General features: G+C 34.9%; 3 protein-coding genes and 1 long non-coding RNA gene across 5 annotated transcripts in view; 2 read left to right on the top strand and 2 right to left on the bottom strand.

The window, feature by feature from the left end:
• LOC148236158 (uncharacterized) overlaps positions 1 to 27546 on the bottom strand; it is a 502848-nt gene that overhangs the window by 105539 nt on the left and 369763 nt on the right. The window lies entirely within an intron of this gene.
• On the top strand, positions 1172 to 1966 carry Bet1 (blocked early in transport 1). Its single transcript, XM_088184134.1, has 2 exons — positions 1172 to 1239; positions 1301 to 1966. The coding sequence occupies exon 2, from the start codon at positions 1334 to 1336 to the stop codon at positions 1664 to 1666; it is 333 nt and encodes a 110-aa protein (XP_088040260.1). The 5' UTR covers positions 1172 to 1239; positions 1301 to 1333; the 3' UTR covers positions 1667 to 1966.
• LOC148236183 (uncharacterized) lies at positions 1963 to 9083 on the bottom strand. The gene is made up of 17 exons (XM_088184133.1): positions 8955 to 9083; positions 8480 to 8544; positions 8325 to 8417; positions 8030 to 8256; positions 6601 to 6691; positions 6336 to 6540; positions 6197 to 6267; positions 5932 to 6129; positions 5737 to 5866; positions 5520 to 5652; positions 5262 to 5453; positions 4598 to 4813; positions 4384 to 4529; positions 4141 to 4278; positions 3961 to 4071; positions 3776 to 3891; positions 1963 to 3712 (listed from the first exon to the last, which is right to left on the bottom strand). Exons 2-17 carry the CDS (start codon positions 8522 to 8524, stop codon positions 2918 to 2920), a joined length of 2907 nt encoding a protein of 968 aa, XP_088040259.1. The 5' UTR covers positions 8525 to 8544; positions 8955 to 9083; the 3' UTR covers positions 1963 to 2917.
• The window catches only part of LOC148236181 (transmembrane protein 47), a 50144-nt gene continuing 34224 nt past the window's right edge, over positions 11627 to 27546 (top strand). Inside the window, exons 1-2 of one of the 2 annotated variants that reach the window (XM_088185132.1) lie at positions 11627 to 11843; positions 11913 to 11973. In XM_088185132.1, coding sequence (XP_088041258.1) covers positions 11923 to 11973 — 51 coding nt within the window. In that variant the 5' untranslated portion in view covers positions 11627 to 11843; positions 11913 to 11922. Of the gene's footprint in view, positions 11844 to 11912; positions 11974 to 26217; positions 26279 to 27546 lie in introns of those variants that run through there. The other variant, XM_088185133.1, reaches the window with a different exon arrangement.

Raw genomic sequence — 27546 nt, 5'->3', positions numbered from 1 at the left:
ATTAAGTTGCATTAAGGTGATTTCTAAAATTTCAAAGGACACTAATAAAAAAAGTCATCTCGGATTTTTTTTGTTTATTTAGGGATGCTACGAGAGCAAAAAATAGTTTCCAAAACAAGTACAATCCTCCTTAAGTGAAGACGTCTGGTCACCTTAATATTTAGCCTAATTCGGTTTCAATTAAGTTCTACGATTTCATTATTAATAATTAGAAAACTACTCTATATATGTACCTACGTAGAGTTTACTGTATAGCGTTTAAAATAAAATGTTTTTAGAAGGCTACGACAATATTAGAATTCTATGACAACTTGAATTCGATCCATATCGGACATGCCACTTCAGCTAGCCGGGATTATTTTTATTAATCACATTTTTATCAATAAATGTGTTTCACTGTTATTACCTGAATTTTGTAATTATGTTTCAACGCTGGTAGTGTCACTACCTTCACTTACGTATATTTTATTTTATTTTTATTTTATCAATATTCGTTAATTTCTTTTCATTTATATGATTATGATGTTTTGTCTTGATATACATTAGATCGATCTCTTTTTACCACCTTCATCAGAGTTGGAAGACTCCAGGTAGGAAGTTGGAAGAAAAATATTATTGTAACCGGTAAATGTTCGGTTTATATGAAGTTAAAGAAATGGGATAGCGAACCTAATCTAACCGGCGAACGATTGACGATGCTCGATTTATCAATGACCGGTATACGTGAAGTTTAATCGTTTAATAGCGAACTTATATAAATAATATATGTAGGATCGCCGTCGTTGTTCTCCTCTCCATACTGTCAATGTTTCAACAGCCCGACTTCGCGGCTTCCCCCCCTCTTGAATTCGCATCAAATAACAAATAACTACAGCGAATCGCTTAGGTCAGCGTATCAGCGTGGCAAAAAATATTAGATTATTTTTTTTAACAATATTGTTTAATAATTTAAGTGAATATTGCGCCTTTATTTGGTATCACGGCGCCCCACAAGATCGCCTGTACTGGCTGCCCCTCTGGCCGGCCCTGCCCTCTTTAATACTCGCTGCCTGAATAAGTATTGTAATAATAATAGACTTAAATTTAAAAATTCCGGCCTATTCAAATATATTGGTAAGATTCATAATAGTTTGGGTGGCTATTAGTAAGCCAGTATAAAAATATTTTTTGTTATGGCAATATCTTATATGTCATCATTCGAGCTGAGTATACGTCAGCTTGATCTTTGAATATTTACAGGTATAAAACGTTGATTTAAGCATATTCATAACCCAATTTTTTCATTTTTGTTTTCTTTCAGTACTGTAACAGCCTAATTGTGGCCTCCAACACGATGCGTCGAGCCAACAACTATAACTACTCGCCTCTGAGTCAAAACACGAATGAGGTGCTAGAATCCGAAAATGACAGGATGGCGGAGGAGCTCAGTGATAAAATAGGCGTTTTAAAGTCCCTGTCGATAGACATAGGACACGAAGTGCGCAGTCACGATCGGCTGTTGAGAGGAATTGACGACGATGCTGACAGGACTAGTGGATTCCTCGGTAATACCATGAACAGAGTTTTGAAGCTGGGAAAAGCCGGACACAACTATTACATATTTTACCTGTTTCTCTTTTCAATATTCGTTTTTTTCTTACTTTATATCATAATTAAATTCAGATAATTGGATAGTTGAAATATCTCGAGGTTGCATTATTCCACAATTTAATGAACTCGTCCACTGCCCAGATCTCTATTTTTCTTTTAATGTCTTTACTGCGATCTTAAGATTATAATAACAAGTATGGGTCAAAATTTAGACCATTGCTACCATTACTTTATTTTTACGTATAATTTATAAATTATTATCAATGTTTATAGCAAAATCGTTTGTAAATATTTATAATGAAATATTTTTATATATTCGATAAAAATGTACGTTACATATATATGTACTATATCTATAAATAAAAGTCGTAATTTACATCAATATTTTATATTTACAAATCAGCCACATTTATATATGTACAAAATAAATGTTTTACATTATAATCTATGATTTCAAGGTTTATTTAAATAATAATATTAATTTATTATCATACAATTACACATTGGTCTTTTAAGAAGATTTTTATTAAAACCGTTATATAAAAAAAAACACTCAACAAGCTCGATATAAAAAAGCATCATCCGTCAGTCTTATGTTCACAAATTGAACGATAACGACATCAAAATTGTTTATAAAATGCACGTCTATAAAACGAAATTTATATAATAAATGGGAAAAATAACCAATATATATTTACTATATATAACTTATTATTTAAAGAATAAAAAATCATGATTTACAAAGAAGGATATGCTAAGTTAATATTTTTATACACAAAAGATAGAAGGCCTTTCTATTCTGAACATTTGGAGATTTAATTTGTCCATAAATAAAAAGAAGAAAAGCATAATTATATTACTATATGATAGTATGTTGGAAGTAGTATAATTTTGCAGTAAAATTTATTACAAAATGCTAGCGAATAAATAATTTTATGGAATACATGTACATAAATATATACACACAAAATAATATTTAGCGTTGCTATAAAATGCCTTTTTATGTGTATGCTTTCATACACAAGATATATTATATATATACATATAAACAATGGCACTTTTATACAACTTGAAAATTTACATTCAGTGGGTTCCTGGTAGAAATCTGCACCACTTCATAATCACTGCATATTTTGCTAACAATATTATCAGTTGTTTTGGAGTTTAAAAAGAGCAGTACGGCATAACTTTTCTACTTTGAACTCCCACTGTTCACGTTAGTCAGTGATATGTAAAAATAAATACAAAAAATTGATACGCCCATGCAAATGACGATAAAAGTAGTATAATTTATTGCACATGTGTTATAAAATTATGTATAAAAATATTAAATGTGCACTCTGACGTGAGCCAACAACTGACGGCGCACATCGAACGCTTCGGAACACATTTCGCAACGAAACGGACCGTCCTCGCTCGAATTCGCTCCCTCTTCGGATTCTTCCTTTATATACGACAAACTGACTTGCGACACGACCCTTTCCTCGAAGGGTTCGCATTTCACGTTTCTCTGGTGACTAGACGGTTCTTCTAGGTCATCGTCGATCGTCATCGGATCTCTGTAGATAGCGCGTAGATCGGCTGCAATATCGTTCTCCGGCTCCGCTTTGACGGACGAAGGGAACGTCGCTGTCGGTAGGCGCTCCACATTATCGTGATAAGATACGTTTTTGGTTCTTGGTCGAATTCGTTCGTCGACAGTCGTCGTCACGGTGGACGTCGTGCTAGTCACGATAGTGTAGTTGCTTCTGCCTTTGCGCCGAGTAACCACAGCGGTGTCTTCGGGTTTAGTTCTTTCGGTGTGTATCATTTTGGGCCGTTGCACTTCAACCGTGCGCTTGGTTTTCAATTTGCCTTTGGTTCTAGCGCTACCGCCTACGCTAGATTCGCCGCTTCGACTGGAACTAGTATTTTGTACGGAAACTTCGTTGCTATCGTCTAATTGGTAATTAGGAGATTCGTCCTCTTTCGCCCGTCTAGAAGGGTGTAATTTTCTAATCGGGATTACGACGACCTCGCCTTCGGAGACGCTTCCTTCTGTATCGTTTTTATTTTCAGAGGGACTACCTGCCTTCGTGTCGGTGTTTAACTTGCGCCGACGTTTATATTTGCGGGGTCCAGACTGAAACGGAACCAGATTAGTTAAAGATCGACGTTAATACTCAAAATGATAACCGGTTTTTACCTGTGGCTGCCGCTTCATAGCTGTATTATTATCACAATGCTGAATGATGTGATGAACCAATTCTACGGAAGTCGCCATTAGACGATCGCAAACCGGACACCAATACGGAGTCGAACCTAGATGAAATAAAATAAGTAAAATATACCACTATATTTTATATCATCAATGGAAGAGTTTTAATTTACCGACTCCATGGTGAGAATTTGGTCCAGAATGATGAGATCTTACATGTTCCCGTAAAACAACACGTTGATTGAACGCTCGCGGACATATAGCACAAGCGTAGGGCTTTTCACCTGAAAGGGTCGTAATAAAATTAATTAAGAAACAAGACTACTGGTAGCAATGAATGAAGAATTATGAACCTGTGTGAATTCTCTCGTGTTTTCTTAGAGTGCCACCGTCTGCGAATGCTTTCCAGCAGAACCTGCATCCGTAAGGACGTTCTCCAGTGTGAATTCTTATGTGAATTTGCTGAGAACTCCTAGATCCGAAAGTTTTTCCTGAGAAGAAAGAGATGATACGTCAATTTAGAAGACTGCTCTTGTTCATTGAGTAGATGATTTCTGAAAGTAAAACAATTTATATAATTTTATAATAATACTAACCACATTCATGACATGGGAATTTCCTTCCAGAGTTAGTTTTATGAGAGTGACGATGGTTCATGAGAGATCGTCCATCTGCAAAACTATCGCCGCATACGTCGCATGTGACAGCTTTATCTCTATGTGACGCCATGTGCCGCTTTAATCTATAAAGGGCAAAATATTATTAATTGTCAATAGGTTCTAAATCAATAATAATAAGAAAAAATCAAACCTAGCTTTGTTGTGGAAACTCTTTCCACATTTCGAACAGAATAAAGTCTTTCCTTGGCCGTCGTGTTGCGAGGCTATATGCTTGGCCAAGGTTCGTTCGTCACTGCAAAGCCGACCACAAAATAGACAAATATTCGGCGGCAAGTCGGGATGATTTGTCGATATGTGCTCGGCCATCTTTGCATTATCGGTGAACTTTTCTCCGCAGCTGACACATCTAAATGGCACAGTAAAAAATTTGGATCATTATTTGCGAACAACACTCGCCGATACTATTTAACATTCAGTTTTAAAAACTAGAACACAAAAAGAGTAATTTAGGATTAAAAAAAATGCATTGAAGACTCTCGATAGTCAGCACAGAACCTCTCGATATTATTAAATTTCATCCTATAAAGAATGAGAACCAAGAATAAAATAACGAAGATATGGAGAGATCAGAGAATCACCACGAGAGCAATCTTTGATTTCATTATTTCAAGACATATCGGAAGATATGCTCCAAATACCTTATAACCAATCTGTCAATTATATTATTGAAACAACACGGAGGAATGAAGAGAAAGATCCCCGACGAGATGCATTGAGCAAATCAAGTCTGAAAACGTGTTAGAATAGGTCACAATAGGATATAGGAGTAATCACTTAATAAGGAAAATGAATACCTATTGTTGCGTCCCCTGGCGTGACTTTCCGCATGCGCCAGCAACTCTAGCGCATCTTTGAAGCCTTCGCCACAAACGCTGCAAGCGTGATTCAATGACACCCAATTTTCTTCAGTTTCTTCTACGTTTTCTTCGTCTGCTTCCGGCACGCTTTTATTGTCATTCTCAGATTCTTTCTTCATATACATATAACTAATGGAAAATAAAATTAGCCTTCCTATATCTTCAAATAAACAATATGTTTTATAATTATCTTACTTATGAGCAGCTCTTGCATGTTTATGAAGCAAATCGGCTCTTTGGAAGCCCGCCCCGCAGTCTTTGCAAATCAACTCAACCCAACTATCATGGCGTCTGTCTTCGACGGCAGATTCTTCAGACGAGTTCTCTTCTAAATGTTTAGCAAAGCATTATGATTAATTTTATAAAGCAGATATGATAAAAAATAATCGTAAATAATAATAATAAACTATACCTTCATACATCGGTAAAGCTTGAGGAGCTCTATTTGGATGACGGGAATGTGTGTGAGTTATGAGGTTTTCTTTACTGTAACATAATTCTCCACAAATATTGCATTCGATAGGTGAATCACTGCCGTGTACCTGAGAGTTTTTATAAAACGGTTAAAAATAACTATGAGGGGGGTAAAAGAGTGAGATTGTGTTACCCTAGCGTGAGACGCGAGAGCTTTTTCACGTGCGAATCCGACTCCGCAATGTTGGCAAACAAACGGGCGACTAGGATCTGTAGCCTCAAAGTTGATCCGGTTATTGAGCAAATTAGTACTGCTGCTTCCAGAGCCCTCGTACTGTTGCGTACGAGCTGCTACAGAAGTTTTATCAGAATACGTAGACGATTTATCGCTCTAAAAAAAGATAAAATAAATAAAACAATTTATAGATATATGTATATTAATATTAATAACAACTAACGATTGAATATTGGGCTGAACGCTTTCGACTCTTTCGTTTTACAACTGCCTCGTCAGTCGTAATTACAGTTTCTATGAAGAAAATTTTTGTAAATCAATAAAATATTATAAAGGTAGTAAAGAGATAAATTGATAAATACCTTCTTCTGCATCTTCCGGAACGAAGGCGTGAACCTTTAAATGATTCAATAGATCGCAACGCCTCACATATCTCGCTCCACACAAATTACATCCAAACGGGCGATCATTCTGGTGAGCCACCATGTGATTCATCAGATTAGCTTTTTTGCGAAATCGACGCGAGCAAAAGTCGCACGGGTAAGGACGCATAGCCGTATACTGATCCTAAATTTAATATTAATATTAATAACTCCTTCGGTTAATTACTGGAATGTGAAATTTTACCTGATCGGTCGGTAGCGAAAAATCGACATCATGTCCTTCGTGTTGTTGTTCAATGTTTGGTAATGACAACTGCTCCAACGACACGTCAACTCTAAAATAAAAAAGTAGATTTATTACTGTAAAATCAATTATTCGATAGATACGAAATTTTGACTCATAAAAATTTCTTACATTTTGCTAGTTTTTAATGACTTATTTTTATAACATTTAAATGACAATAACGATTAATAAACTTTAATACCTTTATAATCAATTACAAAGTATATAGATCATAATAACACAAACAAACCTAATTTATTTTTAAATATCAGACATGCATTCATTTAGAACATACAAAACTATTTTTTATCAACAAAATACAATTAAGAAGCAAAACAATATATTAAATCTGATTCATTCAACGAATAAAGTAGTATATTTATTACACTTTTATAACAAAATAAAAAAAATAGTATGATAGTAAAAAAATACAAGACTCAAGAATAAAGTTGTGTATTGTTTAGGATCTTTTCTATTTTTTGAACACTATTTTATAACCTTCATTCAAACTATGGTGAGTTATAATAAATTATTTTCAATTATTTTAAGTGTGAAAGTACAACAATAAAAATGCATATGGAAACAATTCATTGATTCGTAATTTTTTTGAGAATATTTATTTTGTTTTTTCAACTTCATACAAACTACACTTGGAGAAGTTTGTGGTGAAGCATCGGCAAATAGATAGAATTAATTATAAGTGGTCACCCATCCAAGTACTGACACTACGCTCAATGCTGCTTAACTTCAGTCATTTGCTACTCTTAACGAAACTCTAATGCGCAGTTTATATATTTTATTGCACACTACAAATAAAATGTTGCTCAATCTATGCATCTATTTAATGCTCATTTCTTATTATTGTAATGTATAAACAATTAGTTTTATCGAACAAGTATTTATTTAAATGCTAAATCTCTTAAAATAATTCACTGTTAAATAGCACCTACTAAATAGCAGTTTCAATTCTTACATGGGATATATTTTGTAATGTAGTCTGAGGGCGTTAGTGCATTTGCTGTTTAAACCCAAACCTAATCTAAACGAATTAACCTAACCTAACTTGATCTAATGAACGTTCAAAATATAAAAAAAATTCAAAGTAGTTGTGTGAGCGTAATTAAATTTTTAATGATTATATAATCACATTTACAAAAATCATGAAAGCCTACTTCTTTATCATTTTTGTGATCATTGAACTTGTGCTCTTATTACACTGAATTATTTGAGTGTTTTTATCATTTATTTATTATTAAATCTATGTAAATTGAAAAATATCACAATCATGAAACGAAAAGCTTACATCAGGGCAGAACGATTTTTAAAAATACTAATTTCTTAATATTTATTTTTTTTATTACAGAAGGTCAACACATGACGAGCTTATTACCTTTCTTGTCCTCCAGGTTGGACCCAATCGTCCGTGATGACTTCTTCGGTCACCTGACATTCTATTTCGCCCGCATTATCAATTTCAACTTGTTCGACGGTGAACGCGTCACTGTTGAACTGTTGAACCGGTTCGACGTAATTACCGATCTGTCCTACGATATCTTGAGCCAAAAAGATCAAATTTTCGGCGGCGATCTGATCGGTATCTGGTATTATTTCGTTATTCTATAAACCAAAACATCAATTAAGATAGTGCACAAGTAAAAATGTATTATTTATCTAATAAAACTAACCAAATGCGAAGAATTAGGATCAATCGAGTAATGCGACTGAACTGAATCGATGTCACTTATTATTTCTTCTGATATAATACCTCCATTTCGACCCTGGAATATATTATTTTAAATTAATATGTTAGATATTATTATTATTGTTAATTTATACATACCCGAAGGTTGTCATCCCACCGAAGTGAGTATCCTCCGCTATCCATCTTTGCGTTTATATCATTGCCTATGATTATAAAACGTCAAAATAATCAGTGGATTTGCATATATAATTAACCATTGCAATAAAAATTATAATTTAGTATCGACATGTGCGCATCGTTACGTCATACACAATTTTTTTGGCCATAAGCTGTAGTTTTAAGCGTATGGTTCGTTTTTCATAGAAAACATTTTTCGAAGATGAAAAATGAGGGTTATGGCCGCCAATTATGATTTTAGGCCGAAAAAACGTAATAACGTATTTAATATCGACTCGGAGATGTTATAAATAGGAAATGTGTTCGAATGAGAGCCGCAAGGGTCTTCGATCGCGTTCGGGGCGTCTGCGGGCCCTTCGGGCGCCGAAACGTCAAAGTGGTAATTGACGGCGGCGAACGGGCACTATTGACCGAAAAAATGGGGCGAAATGGTCACCTGTCGGGGCTGAGGCACTTTAAGGCTACCTCGCGACGGGGGCAAACAGGCGCAAAACGGGGCGGTGCGGGGCGAGGGGCGCGGGCGGCGACGGCGGCGGCTCTAACCTCGGCGTGCGGCGGCTGACGCGCGACGCACCGTAACGCCACCGATCGTCACGAGTTATGCGTCTCTTTTTTTCAAATGCCAAAAAATATTTTCAAAAAAGTTTTAAAATTGACATGCGCTTATGTTTACGTAAAATGTATTAGTTAAGAATTTTTCATATTTCTCGATGTAGGAATAATTTGGTAGGTACACCAAGAGCGTGTACAGGTCTAACTGGGAACACCAACCGATAAAATACTAAATTAGGCGCCATTTAAATTCATTTTTTTAATAATATAAAAGTATTTATGTAAAACGAGTATTATCGATATATTCTTTTAAAATAACACTGAATATTTATTTATTAAAATTAAGACCATCGTGACCTGACAGGTAAATCTATTGCGTCACGATGGCTAAAAGTATATGGGGGGCATGGGGGCAATGGTTCCCACCCTAGAGAATTACATAATGATATATACAATGAAAATTTTAAAGTTTTAACTTAATGCACTGTTATTTTCGCATGTATCATTATATTATTCTTGGAAAAAAGAAAGTATACAGGATCTATGCCGGCAAGAATTGTTACAACGAAGTAATGTCATAAACGATTCTCCAATGGCATAAACCGAAAAAGGCCAAACCTTTCATTAGTACAAAATAATATATTTCTAAGAAATATTTGCTAATACGAAACACTTTTTTTGAGATTTAATTTTTTAATAATTCACTGTTTTTCCAAGCGATTTAATAAATAAGTGATTATAAAAATCTACATGAGTGGATCAAGGGTTTAAATCAGCCTAGGGGATTTGGATAAGTTGATCAGATTCTGAAAATATCAATGATTGACACTAAAAAAAGATCACCCCAGATTTTTTTGTTCGTTTACAGATGCTGGTGGAAGCTAATGTTACTTTTTTAACTTCCACCGTCATCCCTAGTAGGAATCGATGTTATTTTTAATTTTATTAATATTAATAATTAACATGAATGAAGAATGTCACATTGGCCCATTGGGAAATGCCAGACCACCTGCTAGGTCTATCGGCCCCTGCTTTTAAATGTGAAATTGAAAACATCGTCATATGTTAAAATTACACAAAAGCATGCTGATAGCAAAATTATATTATATCTAGTCAGTCTGGCATATATTAAATGTATTGTTTGGTGTTTAATGTAAGTTTGTAATGAATGGGTTTTACTAAGGTGACCAGGCGTCCTCCTTTGAGATGAAAGGTGTTCTCCTCAAAAATGTTGTCCTCCTTTGTCTTCAATTTGTTCTTCTTTTGCCTTTCTTTGTCCTCCTTAAGCAAAACATTTCAATAAGACCTTTTTTGAGCTTCCGTAACAATTTCTTCTTCCTAATTTTTTTCGAAATCACTAGTTTTTAGCTTCTGTAGCAACCTGTCCTCCTCAATCAAAAAAATTCGCGATAGCGTTGAACAAAAATTTTTGAAATGCCCTTATTTAGCTCTCGCAGCAATAATCACCTTTTTATTTTTAGTGTCATCCCTTGTTATTGTTAAAATCTGGTCACCCAGGTTTTACAATATATACAAAATAAATAAATAAAGGTGATGATTACTGCGTGTAATTGTCCATAGCATGAAACAAAATGTCTAGGAAGGAATTTTTTAATAATGTATTTATGCACTTTATAAGCATTTTCAAACTTGTATTAAGCGAAGTGGAGACAATTCTTGACATCACTGTTATTTTGAAACCTTTTTGAGTGATAAAAAACAACATAAATAGTATTGATCAACTTTACGTTGCAGATCTATATGGGTCGTATCGATGCCGTAAATGTAACCGGTTCAATAGCGGGAATGACTGATCGTCTTAACTAGCTTGAGTGTATTTAAGTTAAGCTACTAGGTAGCTAGTCTGTATCTGGTCGAATGTTTGACTATGAATACTGAATTCTGTAAACATAAATATAAAGGCTTTGCATTTCTTAGAGGTTGTTATCTGTGACACTTTATCGGTTATTTCTTATGGTAATATTGTGACTTGTTTACAGCAAGGGGCTTTCTATGAACGTAACTACTTTCATTATGTGTTGTAAAACGACAGAAGTAATTGATATTCTGATGCGTTATCACATTATGTTTTGCGATGTGTTTACCAGATCCGATTAAACAAACATTGAGGCCCAGGGTGCCTTTCTTGCTTTCTTCTTTTGATAGTCGCTAGTTATGGTGTGCGACATGACGTTCCATAATTTGAGTTTCTTATTTTTATCCACTTCTACATAAGCATCCGTGATGTATGGTGGCGCGAGTCGTATCTGTTATTATAGTTTAATAAATGGTCATTACTAATACTGAAGTAAATGCTTCATTTTGAAAAATGTTCAAATGGGCTAATTTTGGTACAAACAATATCATTATTATTTTTAAAGCAGCGGTTTTTGTGAATAAAATCACGTACTTAGCTTTATGTCAATCGCAAACATCTCAACAATGCATTGTTCAATTCTCCAATTAGCGCAAAAATTGCGAGAACGCATCGTTAGCGTTTCGCCGTTGAGTCATCGTCGGAGATGGCCGTCCGCGGGCTCGCTGTGGCCAACAAACAGTTCGCTCGCGACAGTCGTTGTCTGGCGTCGCGCGTGGGGCTCCGCCACTGTGTCGCTCTTCCTTCGCTTCCGTCCGCTCCCGGCACCTTTCTCCGCACTCCGATCGAACCGCGCCCCCGCCGTCTGTCACTTTTGTTTGTAAACACCCCTCGCACCCCCGCCGGTCATGCGCCCCCTATAGACGCCGATTGACACTTTACGCGCCATAATCGAAAGTTAGTATACTTTACAACGATCTATTCAATTTTTTTAAAGTTTGACTGAAACGACCATTTTATACGCAGAACGAACGAGATGGCTCCGACTACTATGATAGAAACGGTCACTATAACTAGACCTTTGAAGGTGAGCAATGTTTATATTATTAATTTGTTATTAGCTGTAAATTCATTTGTTTTGTTTATTAGTATTTATTTGTTTTCATAACTCATGATTACATACACACATTGATAATTATACATGAAATCGGTGACACCGACGTATGTTTATGTTCTCACTAAACTATCTGTACTGGTTTCCCGTTGCATTTTACACTAAATGTGCTGTTTTCTTATAAGAAATCGATTAAAAATAAAATAAGTTTTATATGTTGAACAGTAATTTTTTATTGTAGATAAATGTGTTTTTTAAACTACTTTTTTTATATTAACCAATTCCTGGTCACAGTACTTTTTTAAAAATGGCTTAAAATCGTCTGGCACATATCCACCCTTTCCTATTCAGCGGTATATATAAATTCAGCCGTTGTAAAACATTTGAAAATATTCATACAAATTTAATATAAAATAAGAGAATAAGAGACATTTTGAAACAAAATGCGAATCAGGCTGTCTAACAAACTTAGCCGATATATTTACACGGTATTTAAAAAAAGTTTTATGAGCATCTGATTTAAACCCCTGCATTTTGTTGTTTCTGTAAAACAATTTTTTGCGGTCAAATTCAATTATCGATTAATTTGCGATAATTAGAATAAATTTTTTTAGAATATCCATAAATTTTGTGTTGGTCAAACTTGGAATGCAATTTTTTAAGGAATGTTTTTTGGATTCGCAATGGTAAAATCAGTGCGTAGGAATGACAATATATGGTAATGGGACGGAAGTAATAAAAAATTACTCGAAATGTGTTTTAAATATTAGAGACACAAAAGAGATGAGAAGAGGATATCGATTTTTATCGAAATATTTTAGTTCATATGTATGAAGTTGAATGACGAAAGGCACAAATTTGTGCATGCATTATTCAATGTGTTATAATGTATGATTGTACCTCTTGACTGGCAAAACACAACCAAGTATAATATTTCATCCCTTAATTCCAAACTGACAAAATCAAAGCAACTCATTCAAAGCTGTACGTTTTATTAGACAGAAAATGTAAATTAAATTTTACGAATACCAAATTAATTCAATACTATCTGAGGTACACTAATAAAATTTCAATATAAGCAATTGGACATTTTGATTCCTCAAAATCACCAGTAAATTAATTGCATATACATCATGTAAAGTAATTAGACGACATAAATTGCAAAAAAATCGTTTGTAATTTCCAATATTAAAGTAATACATTTTAGAACTATATATTATATTGCAACTAGGGAATATTTACATGATTAAATCTTAATAAATTTATTCCTCGGTAAACATATTTCTAACTTTAAAATGGGGCTGGACATTAAAAGTTTTTGTTATGTTGAAATTTGAAACACCTATTAACACGTGAACCGTTAGAATAAAACACATCTTAATTAATGTTCCATATTTGTTATTGCGATGAAGACTAACGTTATGGAATGGTTCATAGAAACGACACATTCAAGTTGTTCTGGCCCTTGTTTATTTTACACAAAGAGTTCTAAGGCCCCGCAAATTACCGATGGAGTTTTGGTGAAGCGCAAGGCCGGCTCTGTCTAAGTATACGTATCTTACAATTATATACAAAGTCTGAGACGGCAAAACCGATCCTAGAATTCGCACAATTTTGATTTCATCGTGTTTCTTAGGATAATGAAATATCGCTATATGAATTATAATTTCATATTTTGTGATGAAAGTAATATTAACGTCTGTTTTTACTTAGTTTTTACTATAAACGCGGGACCCTACTCGAGAAAATTGGTTGCGTATGGTCAGAGCCGGCTCTGGCTACACATATTCAGTGGTGAGATATTTTAAGTTTATGATTTGTAACCCTAGTCTCTATTTCTGGTATTAAAAATATATACACATCTTTATTTATTATTACATATTTAAGGTTTGAAGACCCTAGGGGGTGTGACTTCGTAGCCAGTGAGACGCTTAGTGGAATCTAGTTAGAGTTTTATCAGATTATATTACAATTGCGACAGACGATAAACGGCGTAATGTTTTCTCCGAGCGGTGGTGGAGAAGCTGGCGCAAAGATGATGTTCGTGGGAGGATCTCAAATGTCTTGTAGGTGGCGTGGCAGCGACAGTATAGCAGAGGATGATCCCTCTTTTCTTCGGTGGTGTTCGTATGGAGGAGTCCCTCTCGGGATGTGAGCGCCTATGACAGTATATTGTCCGCCTGGACTCCTCATCGGAGTCCAGGCTTAAATATCCAGGGCTGGGAAGCTTGCTGACCAATAACAATCATGCAGCGATCATCCAGCCAGTAGATGTACTCGTTTCTTATAGCAGCGAAATAGGTATCCGCCTTTAGAAAGCGACATTTGCTTGATGGTCATTGTCCAAGGTCATTTACTGCAACGGGAATCTTGTGAATCCTGTTATTTTTTAGATCCGTGCTCGTTTCGCAATAAAAAAATATTCTTTCATTTCACCGGAGAATCCTTGCGTGTTATTTATGATTTTTTCTGGTTGTAACGAGGTGTGTGGTCCTATTCTTAACGCTATTGTCTTATTTCCTTGTACAGTAAATTAATGCGAGTTTTAAGAGTAAGACCACACTTTTATAAAATTCAACACTTATACCATTACTTTTTCCTTGCAATTTGCTTTAATTCCCATGCTTGGTTAAAAACACGTCTCAGGCTCGACTACCTCATATGTGAGTAATATAGAATGTGTATGTTCAGATTCAATATCATCCAAAAATGATACACATTGGCGATTGGCTTCAAATAAAGTTCACAACTTTTACTCCATGATTCAATTTTAAAACTTTTTTACACAAAACATGCCGTCCAAAAATACATTTTTTTATGCTGGATTGATTGATTTGACTTAATCATTGATTCTTTTCACAAACCCGATATTTTTTCCAGTTAGATTTGGGCAACCATCTGTTGTTACATTGATAATATTTTCCAAGCCTATGATTAAGTAAGTAAGGTATTTATTAACTTTAGGCAATTATACGTCTTGTATTGTTTTTCAGATAAACTTATGCATTCGAAGAAGTTTTTTTGTTGGTACGTATTAACTCTGGCGTATCAATCATGCAATCTTTAATAAATTCACTATCTGATAATGATTTATTGACCTTCGAAATTTTATGTGAAAAAAGTAACTAGCTTTAGCTGTCAGGATCCTTTTCAGGATTTTGTTTCTTAAATGTCTGGTGTTGTTTCTGTAAATTATTTTTCAATTTTTTGGAGACATAAACAGGTAATGGGATTGGACCACAGAATAGAGAATACATAAAATGGCCGGTGCGTACAAATACTAATTTGAATTAAAATTTTACACTAATACGCATATAAAAATTGACTTCGACTGAGGGTAGTTTTATTGTCTCCTGGTAATAGTCAAAGAAATTGCGTTGAAATTTTCTGGAAGTTGCATACATGAGACCTTCTGCTATAGGCAATACTGCTATTGAAATTCATCTAAAATCTAACATTATAAATGTAAGATGTTTTTATTCATTACGAATGATGCAACATTATATCAGGAAAAACACATGCGAAATTTGACACTAATACCCCACGAAGCCATATAAACGCTGATTAAATTGTGTTCTTGTTTTTAACCTTTTGCACTCGAGGGGTGCTCAATTTAAATGTCGTCTTTTAGAATTTGAATTACGAAACACAACATGAATATATCAGTAATAAATTAACGTTAAACCATATTTCCTAGTTACCCAGAATAATGTAGATTTAGTGATTATTGCAATTATAATTTATAAAAAAGGCTAATATTACCTCAGCCTAATAATATATGTATTATTTAAGAAATACCTTGATATTACAGCCTTTAAATTGTGTTGAAAGTTAGAGCAAATTCGATTGATAAGCATGAGCTATTAGAAAGCTCACTAAAACTCGAAATAAAACATTGTATTGCTATAGTTTTCCTATTATCTCGTGTGAGTTGGAAGAAAGTAGGGCGCTGACCCAAGGACTATGCAAGTGATTGGAAAAGTTTAAGACGTGAAAGTATGGCGGGTCCGTTCCAAATCTCGTGGGTTGAAGTGAAAAGAGTTATAGCTCTGTATCACGCGGAAGAAAAATAATTGAAAACTCCGATACTCGGCTACTGAAAGCTGTACTTTGAGTTTTTTTTATTGGCCTCGACAGGCGAAAACAGCAATTTGCGCAACTGTCTCGAAAGCAAAACGTTATTTTACAATATCGTTCGCCATTATTCGATTTTCAATGGCAGTCTAGAAGCCTCTAAAGTGCCCTAAACGGATCACGCAGAATCGATATGATTTATGCCGGAAACAAAATGCTGCAAACCGCCTCATCAGTTCGCGCTTCACTGTTGTCCATGTACGAGTGCGTTAAACATGGTTAAGATCAACTTCAACAACGAGCGTTTCGAACAGCCTAAAATGTGCACCACAAACATGCTGCAACAATACGGAGGCTCAGGTGGAGTAAGCTACTACGATCCATCTCAACCTGCCGAACTCAGGATATACACTCTCGAGAGTGCTTATAGAGATTCGCAATTCCGTCGGAGCACGCTCAATAGGCAGTTCGTGAGCGATTCAGATATATTCGCGCACAGAGAAGCGAATTGGTATCGAGACGCCAACAACAGGCACGAAACCGTATACCCGAATTCGATCAGCGTATTACCAAATACAACTTCGGAGAGAGCTATAGACGCCGTGATGATCGAGAACGCTTCGTCCACCGATAACTGCTCCATCAGAATCTTGAAAAGATTCAAGAACTTCGTAGGATTCGAAAATGCTTCTCCAAACATAGATTCTTTCATTAACGATCAAAGAAGTGAGGAAGTATCCATCAGAGATCCGAAGATGAGTCGTTTCGAACCACCTATGAGCAAATTTGCGAATTTAAAGATGAAGATGAAGAGGAAAAGAGAACCGAAAATTGAAGATACAGTTGGAACAACTGCTCGGAAATCTCCAGTTCGCATGAAGACGTTCTTTAAAAATAAGAGACGAATTTCAGACTTTGAAAGCAATCGTCCATATCCGCCATCGAATTCTAAACCAACTAGTATAATAGTTCAAATGAGGAGCTTGTTTAAGAAAGACGCTAGCTCTCAAACGGAAGACGTTCCCACTAGAAAAGATCGTTTGAAGGCGTTCTTTAAGGTTGGGCGCAATCAAAATGAAGACGTTGAGCATACCGATTTTGATGATCGGCAGATTTTCAGCCGCCAATCTAACATTCCTACTAAGGAAGTGACCGAAGACGTTCAGGGAAAGCGCTTGCCTGTCTGCATGGAGAATTGCGTGAAGCGTTTGAGAGCCGCTTTTACCGGATCTAGGGTGAACGATGTCGAAATTAAAGATACAGAGTCAAGAATGCCAAAATGCTTCAAGAGATCTGGCGTTGGAAAAGCTTCCAGTTGGCGTTGGCGCAGCGCTTCCGAGATTGTAAATTCAGACGATCCTCAATCGAAACGTTCCAAGTGTTGCGGATGGTGCTGCGTTAGAAAAGCGAAGAAAGTGAAGATCTCCAAGAATTATTACGACGACCCTTCTTTGTTTTATACGCAGGTTTGATTATGTTATTAGGTATTATCTTAAGGCCTAATTTCGAGATTTACCCCTACTATAAATGAAACGACGTCATAAACGAGGTCAGGACATTTTTGCTATTTTGCTGTATGTATTCGGAAAATGTTTATGTGTGTGTTCATGTAACGAATTTTTCACTATATTTTTCCACCGTTTTCGCTCCGTCCTCTTTCGCGTTTTCCTTCTCTCTCTTCACTTTCGGAAATGCGAAAAGCGAGGCGAGAAGACAACACGTACAGCTTTTATAAGGAATGGGCAACCATCGGCACGCATTTGATTATTATTTATTATGTTACTAATACAATCTGAAATTATCACTCAACGATGAACAACCCGTAATCTTGTAAAGTTTACTGTTATGTAATAAATCATAAAATATTATGTAACAAGTAATACTTTATGTTATCTTTATCTTTGAAACTAACTGTTTTATCAGATTAAAATAACTTTTAACATCGTATTGCATGTGTACGAGTGGTGCTTATAATAACAGTTTAACTTAGCGATGGCAAATAATACACGTTAAGAATAAAGGATGTATTTTTTTTATTCAAAAATTCCGTTACGCGGTTTGATATATTTATCTATTAAAATATTTTAAATTTCGCTGCGCGATTGCTCATTCGTTTCTTGCTAATTTTTATCGAAAAGATTGTTTATTAAATAATAGGATCATAAATTGATTTTATTTATAGTCTTATTAGTTAGCTGATGGTCAATTTATGATTTTAATTTAAAGCTAAATAACATTGAAATGGGTTCAATGCCTTTTGTTAATTACTCCTGTTATTAAAATTATATTAGTATTCAAAACAATAATATCATTACTATTGATAGTAAAGGATATCATTCAGTGAATGTTAAACATCAATAATACTACTTGAGTCACTAAGATAAATAAGTAATATTTTGTACAAGTGTAGCCTACAACAAATTAAATAGTCAGAGTTTAAATCAACTTCGTTAACGCAATGGGAACGCTCGTTACCGAGTGTTCCCACAGCGAAGGCGCCGACATGATTTTATTGCTTTTGACGTGGATTTTTGATTTCTGAGAAGGGATAATTGTTTTTTGTGCTTTCCTATTGTTCGAAATTCTGTTAAGATATGCGCTTCCAGTGCGACGGCACGGTTTAATTGCTTTTGACGTGGATTTTAAATCAGATAAATTTTCTACCCCCCCCCCCCTTGGATTTGGCAAGAAAATTGCCTGTCATTTAATGAAATACCATGAATCCTAATGAAATCGAAATATTAAAAAACGACCACTGTCTGCCCCCCCCCCCTAAAAAATCTAAAATGACGTTCCTGTTTGCGTCCTTCAATAGGGCAAGGTCGTCTTATTATTTTAGCTCTTCTTAGCATTAAAAAAACAATAGAAAAAATTGATTTCAAATCGGGAAATCAGGAAAAAAATAATATTTAACCCTTTAGCCACATTCAAAAAATTTCTGTACAACATCCGTGCGCGGTGCTGTTTTTTTTAATGAATTAAAAAAAAAATTATACTTCATAAAATATTTTACTTCTGAGAAGCGATAATTGTTTTTGCGCTCTCCTATTGGTCAAAATTCAGTTTAGATATGCTTTATTCGATTTTTACTTATTGTAAGTCATAATATTGTTATAAAAAGTCGCTAAGAAACCTAGCATTTTTACTGTGACAGGACGATTTTATTACTTTTGACTTATGAGAAGCGATAATTGTTTTTTGCGCTCTCCATTTGGTCAAAATTCTGTTTCCATTACGACGGCACGATTTTATTTCTTTTGATGTGGATTCTAAACAGGGATGTCATTTGAGAGAAGGGGAGTGGCATTTGTTCCCTCTTGAATTTGGTCAGAAAAATGCATGTCAATTAATGAAATCAGGAATTGAACCGAAAACCGGAAGAACCGTTATTTTTATCGGATCGAAAACCGGGCTGAACCATTTAAGTACATAGAAGAATAAGTTCATGACAAACTTTGTCGAATGCTTTTTGAATGTCGGTATAGTTTTGGATTTGGACTTTGTCACTGCTTTTTAGAGGTAAAGAGGTTAGTGACCGTGGAGCGACGCGGACGAAACTCATGTTGCTGGTCCACTAAAGCGTACCAACGGTGATTATAGATATATTTGTGAAAAATTATATCAAATAACTTAGCAGGTGCTGAATGAACTGCGTTCTTGGTTTTCTCGTTATTTTAGAGAGGTACAAAAAATGTTCGGTGTATTTTGGGGAAAAATATTAGTAATACCAAAAGGACAAAAAAAAATAGATGAATTGGATAAGATTTCTCATCGAAGGGGAAGAATAATCTTTTGCAAACCAATTCGTGTACAAAGCATTGTTTTATCCAAATGCTGAATAATGAATTGACTCGTCGATACAAAAAAGGGAAATATCAGGAAGGATTCGCCGGTCCGATTCAAATATTAATCCTAGGGTTGGTAAAGGTTGGCCGCCCGCTTCCTCCCAGCGTTCGGTTCGTGTTTTGGGATACGTGGGGGCCGAACCCCGCGCCGAGGGGGCTGCCGGGCGCCCCCTGGCTCCGAGCGGCTGTGGGCGGCCAGTATCCAGCCCTCGCTCGCGCGGTCCGCACGGTTCGGCGCCGGAACGACCCCCGCCCAGGGTGCACTCGCCTACGTCACCATCGACCAGCGGAACAATGGTGCCTACGAAAAATAATAAATAAACCCTCGACGAGCTCCAATGCGGCCCTGCTAGGCAGGACCGAATTCGTGCGTCGCGAGGTCCCGCGAAAAAAGCGACGCCCGATATCGATTATCCCGGCCACGTCTCGGGAACCGCCGATACGTTTTTGGGAAAATATTATCTCGAACGTGCTCAGTGTTTACATGCCCATATGTAGATACGCGTATTTGCGTATGTCTTTCGATGCATGTGACATTTTTTCCAATCAGTTTTTCGTTTTAAATCGGTCGCGATATGCGCGTCAATCTCTCCATCCTCGCCTGACCTATTTTTTCGTTCAACGTTGCGCGCGTTTCGGGTGACTATGCGATCTGGGAAAATCTGCGGATAGAAAATTATTATGGCGTCTTATGTATAGTACAATAGTAAGTGAATTTTAAAGAAAGCTTAGACGGCGCGATCGATTTTGTAGTGCAGCGCGCGGAAAATTCACAGTCAAAACAACAATGGCGTCGAACGAAAACCTAATATTTTGGTAAAATCTAATATGTAGATAAAATTATAGAGATATAACATAATAGAGAGAAAATTTCAATTGAATAGCGCGTCCAAAAAAAGCACCAACGCCCTAAAACCAATTTTTCTAAGCTCGCTAAATATCAGTGTTTATAGTTCACTCTTGCCGAACGTCGAAAAGTAATCGTACCAATCGAGTTTATCTTCCTTTGTGTTATATTTCTATCTTATACTTAGCTAAACTTAAAAGCATTAAAGAAACATTTATATATTATAGAATAGTAACACAAGTCACTATGCTCAATATAGGCGTAATGTTTTCACGTATCCTTATTACTGATTTTACCGATATGATACGAATAAAGATATTTATGTAATTAATTAAAGACGTCTCTTATAAATACTTTTTGAAATCAAATAATGCCACTTTGGAAAAGCATGTTTCAGATCACTGAATAATATATTTGATAATGCTAATAATTATTTAATTGATAAAAGAAGATAGATTCTAATATTTATTACCAATCTTGAAACATGTTTGAAATATGTAATAACATGATTCATATTGCCAGACGTTGATAACAACGCTTTACTTATTGATTTCTTCGTATTTTCATTGCATTGTTTAAGGAAAAATCCCCTTGAAAATTAGGACAACAATCGATCTCTAAAAACGTCGAACATTCAAAACAATGGAGCTGTATTTATATGTAAACAGTTCTCGTTCATTGTTTATCTAAATATTTTGAGAAAATTTAGGAGAATCTGAAATAGAATGAGCAATCAAGTCGAGTTTGATTTAGGTATTTTGCGCAACGTATAATTAGTTTTAGAACAACGAACTCTGTCTGTCTTTACTTTTAGACGTACGGTTCTCGTGAAATGCCAATGATTTTTATGTGGATTGGTAGTTTCCTTTGTTTAATTTGCCGTTCGCCTCTATTTTGTCTCGCTGTGGCGCGATTTTATAAACTCGAATTCTCACTTTCTAATGATTGGACGTACTAGATTTGTGTGATCGGTTTATTTATTGTGTCCAAATTATTAAACGTTATAAATATATTTACTTCTTGCGTGTTTTGCTTCACCTGAACCAAGATTTTTTTACATAGGCTATAATAGCTTAAAGCCAATGTAGTTTTTATAAAATCAACATGTAAATTTTTCTAAAAATATTCCTCATATTGTTTCAAAATGAAGGCTAATCAAACAATTAAAGAATTCGTAACTTCGAAAAAAAAGTTTAATAATGGAAATTAAATAAAATAATTCGGTGAATAATACTTTTGCAAACACTTTTATTATAACTGCAGAAACTTATTAAAAAAATCTCGTAATTATATAAGGATGGAATAGCGCAGTCCGTAACGTCACAGAGGTTGCGGGTTCGAGCTCCGGCAGCGGCACTCGAATTTTTATTAATGAAATACAAAAAAAGAGCTTTTATTTAAAAAAAAAAGGCACTATCTATAGTGATATATATTGATTATAAATTAGATTACACATATTTTTTTATAATTAAATATTCACCGATTCTCAGACTTTCAGTCTGGTGGTTAATACTTACTTGTAGGTATTCATTATATCTGATTGACTTACCCAATTGGTACAGATTTATCCCGTTGTAACGCATTGGGCTTACGCGTGTCAGATTACAACGGAATATTAAAAAATATATAATATCTCGGCTAATTTATACTCCATTTGCGTTTACACAGTCAGTTAGTTTTATCTCTACGCCTTATTTTAACGAACGGGCTTTTTTATTTTTTTTAATAGCTGCCATTTTGAAATAAATCGGTGAATTAGGTTGACTACGTCGAAATATTTACACAAGAGCTATTTTTAATCGATATGTTCAAAACTATGGCAGTTATCTTGTTCTCAAAATTCGTTATATCTTATACTATATTTGCGTTAACACAGTCAGTTCGAGAGCTATCTATTTCATAATTATTCATAATTTAGAAAGAGATGGCAAATTTGGGTTTACGCCCCCACTACGCACACGATACGGATATACGTTCGATATACTTATCAATACTCCGGTTTATTTTTTTAACACATTTATAGAAACATTTTTTTTTTCAAAAAATAAACTGAAGCAATGATAAGTATATTGAACGTGCTTTAGAGCTAATAGAAGGGGCGGGGCGTAAACCGAAACTTGCCATCTCTTTCTAAATTATGAATAATGATGAAATGTATAGCTTTCGAACTGACTGTACTAACGCAAATAGAGTATAGGATATAAAAAATTTTAAGGACACGACAACTGCCGTAGTTTTGATCACGTTGACTAAAAATAGCTCTTGTAAATATTTCAGCGTAGTCGACCTAATTTGCCGAATTGTTTCAAAATGGCAGCTATTCAAAAAAGTTAGATTTAAGCTCGCTAAAATAAGGCGTAGAGATAAAAGTAAAAAGGTAAAAATATTAAAAATTATAATTATTTATTTATTAAATATTTTAAAATGTTCTATTATATAATAAATATTAAAATAATAAAATATACATTTTTACACATTTTTTATATACATAAATCTACATAATTCTTGCGGCTTTTGCCAGACTGAATTTTTTCTGGATATATAAATGTATATGCTACTAAAGCAGCACATTTGGCTGAAATTAGTCTCATTCTAAACTCGGCGCTGAAATCATTTTTAATATCAATTCCATCAATGCAGACATTTTTGGCATGGATATTTTCTTGATATAAACTAATTTTTGCAACTGACAACAAATGGCGTTCCGGTTCAATTTAAAAAAATATTTCGGTTCGGTTTTCGTTCTGTAAAAAATAACGTTTATTCGGTTTTCGGTTCAGCTCAAATTTTCAAATGTTTTTATTTGTATAATATTAAATAAATATTTTATAGTGAAATTCAGAATTTTTTATTCTTTTTGTATACTTCATAAATTGCTACAATAATATGATATAAATAAGATAATTAATAATTAATTAGGGGTATAATAATTATAACTGAAAGTATATATAATATATGATAATAATACAATTTATTAAACAAAACAAATTCTTAGCTACCTCTAATTAATAAAATATCTTCCAATATATTTTCGTTTAAACTATTTCTATTGTCTCGTAGAATAAACTTTAAACCAGAGAAGGCCCTTTCAACATTAACTTGCGTTGCTGGAGATTCTAAAAAAAAACATTTTGTAGAAATGAAGATACGTATTTTATATATTTTTTTCCCAAAATTCTAAAATATGTTTTTTTCTGTATAATTTTTGTACATGATTAAGGTTATATGATATGAATTCAATGTCCACATCTGTTGAAATAAGTAATCTTTGTGTCTATTGCCAATTCTTTATTTCTTAAAAAATCATTTAAATCGTCAACCTATTTATCTGAATTTTCTAGATAAAAGATTTTCTGTCCATTTGTGATTGCAATTGATTTCTCTAAAAATTGTAATTTCTTCCAAATATTTTTCAAATGTTGCATAGCATTTTTGTGATATGTACCGAACCGAAATATTTTTTTAGTTTCAGTTCCGGTTCGTAGCCCTCTGTAGAATGTTATTTTACTCTTTGTATGCAATATTAAAAATATGTAGAAACTTAATTCAGCATTCGGTATATTGCTATTTTTGATCATGCAAAGATAAGTCGAAAGTGTGCGAGTTAGCTCACAACGCACGAGCGCGTTCTGGGGAGAAAAAACTAGAGTAGGCAAGTGTGCGTAATGTCTCGCAGTACCTTGTAGAAATATTGAATTACATAAACATTTCTAAGGGATCTCAGTGAGTCATATCCAAATGCTTCTTAGATTTGCTGGCCATATCTCATTGATTTTTGTAAATGGCTCTATAGAAATATTTATTAACCCTTAGAAGCTTTCGGTGTCAACTTAACAACCCTAACGTTTCCAGCAAAAAACATACTTAATCCAATTGTGATTGATGAATGTGTTATTGCCCGAACCGGGCAACCCCTCCCCAGACATTACGAGCACACACAATTTGTAGCCACGGCCGTGCGGTTAATAGCCGCACCATTACTCTCCTTGTTTTGAAACTAACCTTTAATTTACATGAAAAACGTAACGGCTTTATTTTAGCGCCCGCAACGTGTGGGGTCAGGATTAATGACGGGACAAGTTGCCGGGAAAGTCCTGGAGCGAGCACGTATGTTTATGGGGGGTGGTGAATTATATTCCACCCCTCGCTAACATAACATAACAAGGACCACAGACACTTGCTCCGGCAGTGTGCTTCTTCCTCGCATTCCACAGTGCCATATCCCAAAAAAATAATTGGACACCATATTGGCGTAATTGAGATAGTATTGCTACTGGAACGAAAGGAATCTGGTTATTAGAAACGCCGACCGGAAAATATATTCTTTTATATTGGCATTGGTGAAAATATCCTTTGTATTATTTTTTCGGCACAAAGCGAACCCGGTACACGTTCTTACTAAATTATTCGATAAATAATGCGTACGCATAAAAGCGCTCCCCGAGCGCCTATTATGTGCCTCGATCTGAATGGCTATTGAGTCTGATTTGATTAGGGGTGAATTAACTTTGCAAAACAGTCTCGGGAGTGTATGTAAATAAAATACTTTTGTTTGATCGTGTGTGTGCGTATGTATGCTTTTGAGAGTTCAGGGACTTTTATGGAATTATATAATACAAAATCGAAAAAATGCTGACAATATATAATAAGCCAAAGGGTAGCTAGAGAATCTAATTCGATTTTATTTATATAACAATATAAAGTTTTCGCCGAATTCATTTTCATATTTTTGTGTTCATTTTTCCTCTTTGATTTTGATCACTATTTTATTCATGTTTCTTCAACCTCGCTTGCTTTCTTGTAATATGTCAATAATATGCTATGATTATTTTTTGACATATAGAATTGTTGAAATATGGAGAAGTAATTGCGTCTCTTGGTCCATGGAATTCTTGAGAATATCTAACATATTTCGTTATTTGCTTCCACGATTCCACTCTCTATTGTGCTATAAATAATATTTACTTGTAGAATTTTTAGTTATTAGACTGGCAGTCTGGATAGAAAATATTGTTAAGGATGAACTGATCAGATAATATTTGTAAAATATAGGAAGTGGCGAAGCATGCCAAGGCATACATCTTTATTTTTTTAACACATACATACATATATATTTATATATATATATATATACATACATACATACATAACTTCGCCACCCTTTGAAAGCAGTTCCAGTTGTGAGACTATTATCATAATGTAGTACCGGATTTCCGGATCAATTCATACTCTTTATGAATGCAAGGAGAATGATCGTTTTTAGGCGGTGTTTTATGCTGATAATTATCTCGCTGCTCTGCTTCTGCAGAAGTGGTGAACATAGCATAACGCACAATAGCAGCTGTTGTACTCATTTTAGATTAATTTCATCGAATCACCCTGATCGCGTTAGAGCATTTTCAAGTAGAATTTAAAATTAATTATAACACTGTTTTGATGCCGCCCCCTCAGAGCAGCCGCCCGGTGCCGCCGCACAGATTGCATCTCAGACAGAAACGAACCGCCACGTAACGTATGTATAAACACAAACACACATACACACATATGAATAAGTTATTGCAGTTGTTTGCGTGCGGAATTAACTCTCCGTCGCGCGCTAGAAGCCGGGGCTGTTTTCGGGGGTTGACCCATTTTTTCCGGTACGTACCACCGTAGTGTGACGTCGTAGGAAAACCGCGATCCGAGTCGACCTTTCGACAGATCGACGCCGTTAATTCCGATTTCGTTTAATCGCCCTGGAGCTTTCGGCTCGGTCCGATGGATGCATCCGACTTTGGGGGTGGGAGCGGCGGGAGTCGGCGGTTCGGTGGGAGTCGATCGATGCGCCACCCTCTCGGCCTGCGCCCTACGCAAGCCGTCTAGAAAGGGAGCGTGAACCTAGTTTATGGCGCTAAATATTTACACGTCTCTCCGTTCGTACGGAGGAGACGAAGAACGTGTGTGGATCGTTGTGGAAATTTCCAAACAAGTCGATGTTTATGTTGGGTACACAAGCGTATCAGGTTCAATATTGTTTACGTTTTCATAGACCAAGCATTATATTTCAATACCGGAGCAGATTTTCATAACCGTTCAATACAGGAGCATTTTTAAAAACACCGATTTTTATTATTATAATTATAATAAAACACCGGTGATTATTATTATTGTAATCGATTACCAGTATTTTAGTATGTTTATAATATAATTACAAAAGTATATCATATATTGCATATGAGGCCAGATTTTTACTCCCTGAGCGCTACTGGAATTACTATGGAATCGTCTAATGTTGCTTATTAAAATATGATTAATAAATCCTATTTTAGTTTAGTTTATATTAGGGATTGCAATAATACCGGGATTTTCAATACCGGTATTATCGTGAGAAAAACAGTCAATACCGGTATTGACTGTGTTTCTGTATTGAGGATATTGAATGAATATATAGTTACTATTGTCGTCTTCATATTTTTTATCTATAATAAATAAAAAGCAAATTTCGACTTAAATTGCCGACATTTATGACCAATTATCCGTCTGAATATTTCGTGTTTCAAGCAATAAGAATCGTTGGAACAATCTTCCTTACGTTCAGGTACTTCTAAAAATACTTTATACGCTGATTCTTTATTGTGTTATTTACGAGTACCAATAAAATTTTATAAGACGACTGTGTACAAAATTCCTTTTGTTTTATTTATTTCTTTTCTTTCATTCATTTACTATATTGTCGGAAAAAAAATTTTTTTTCTAAATACGGACGGCAAATCTTTCTTCTTTTGGGACAATATGTCTAGA

This window comes from Plectrocnemia conspersa, unplaced genomic scaffold, assembly GCF_051122295.1.
Source record: "Plectrocnemia conspersa isolate PC_06_02 unplaced genomic scaffold, ASM5112229v1 ptg000004l, whole genome shotgun sequence".
Classification (NCBI taxonomy): domain Eukaryota; kingdom Metazoa; phylum Arthropoda; class Insecta; order Trichoptera; family Polycentropodidae; genus Plectrocnemia; species Plectrocnemia conspersa.
This window is presented reverse-complemented; position numbering and strand designations above follow the sequence as displayed.

Excerpts from the sequence above, each read along its gene's own strand:
- Bet1 (XM_088184134.1), top strand. The coding sequence starts at position 1,334 with ATGCGTCGAGCCAACAACTATAACTACTCGCCTCTGAGTCAAAACACG.
- LOC148236183 (XM_088184133.1), bottom strand. The coding sequence starts at position 8,524 with ATGGATAGCGGAGGATACTCACTTCGGTGGGATGACAACCTTCGG. Across the intron at positions 8,418-8,479 it reads GGTGGGATGACAACCTTCGG|GGTCGAAATGGAGGTATTAT; the intron begins GTATGTATAAAT and ends AATATATTCCAG. Across the intron at positions 5,454-5,519 it reads CATGCAAGAGCTGCTCATAA|TTATATGTATATGAAGAAAG; the intron begins GTAAGATAATTA and ends ATTTTCCATTAG.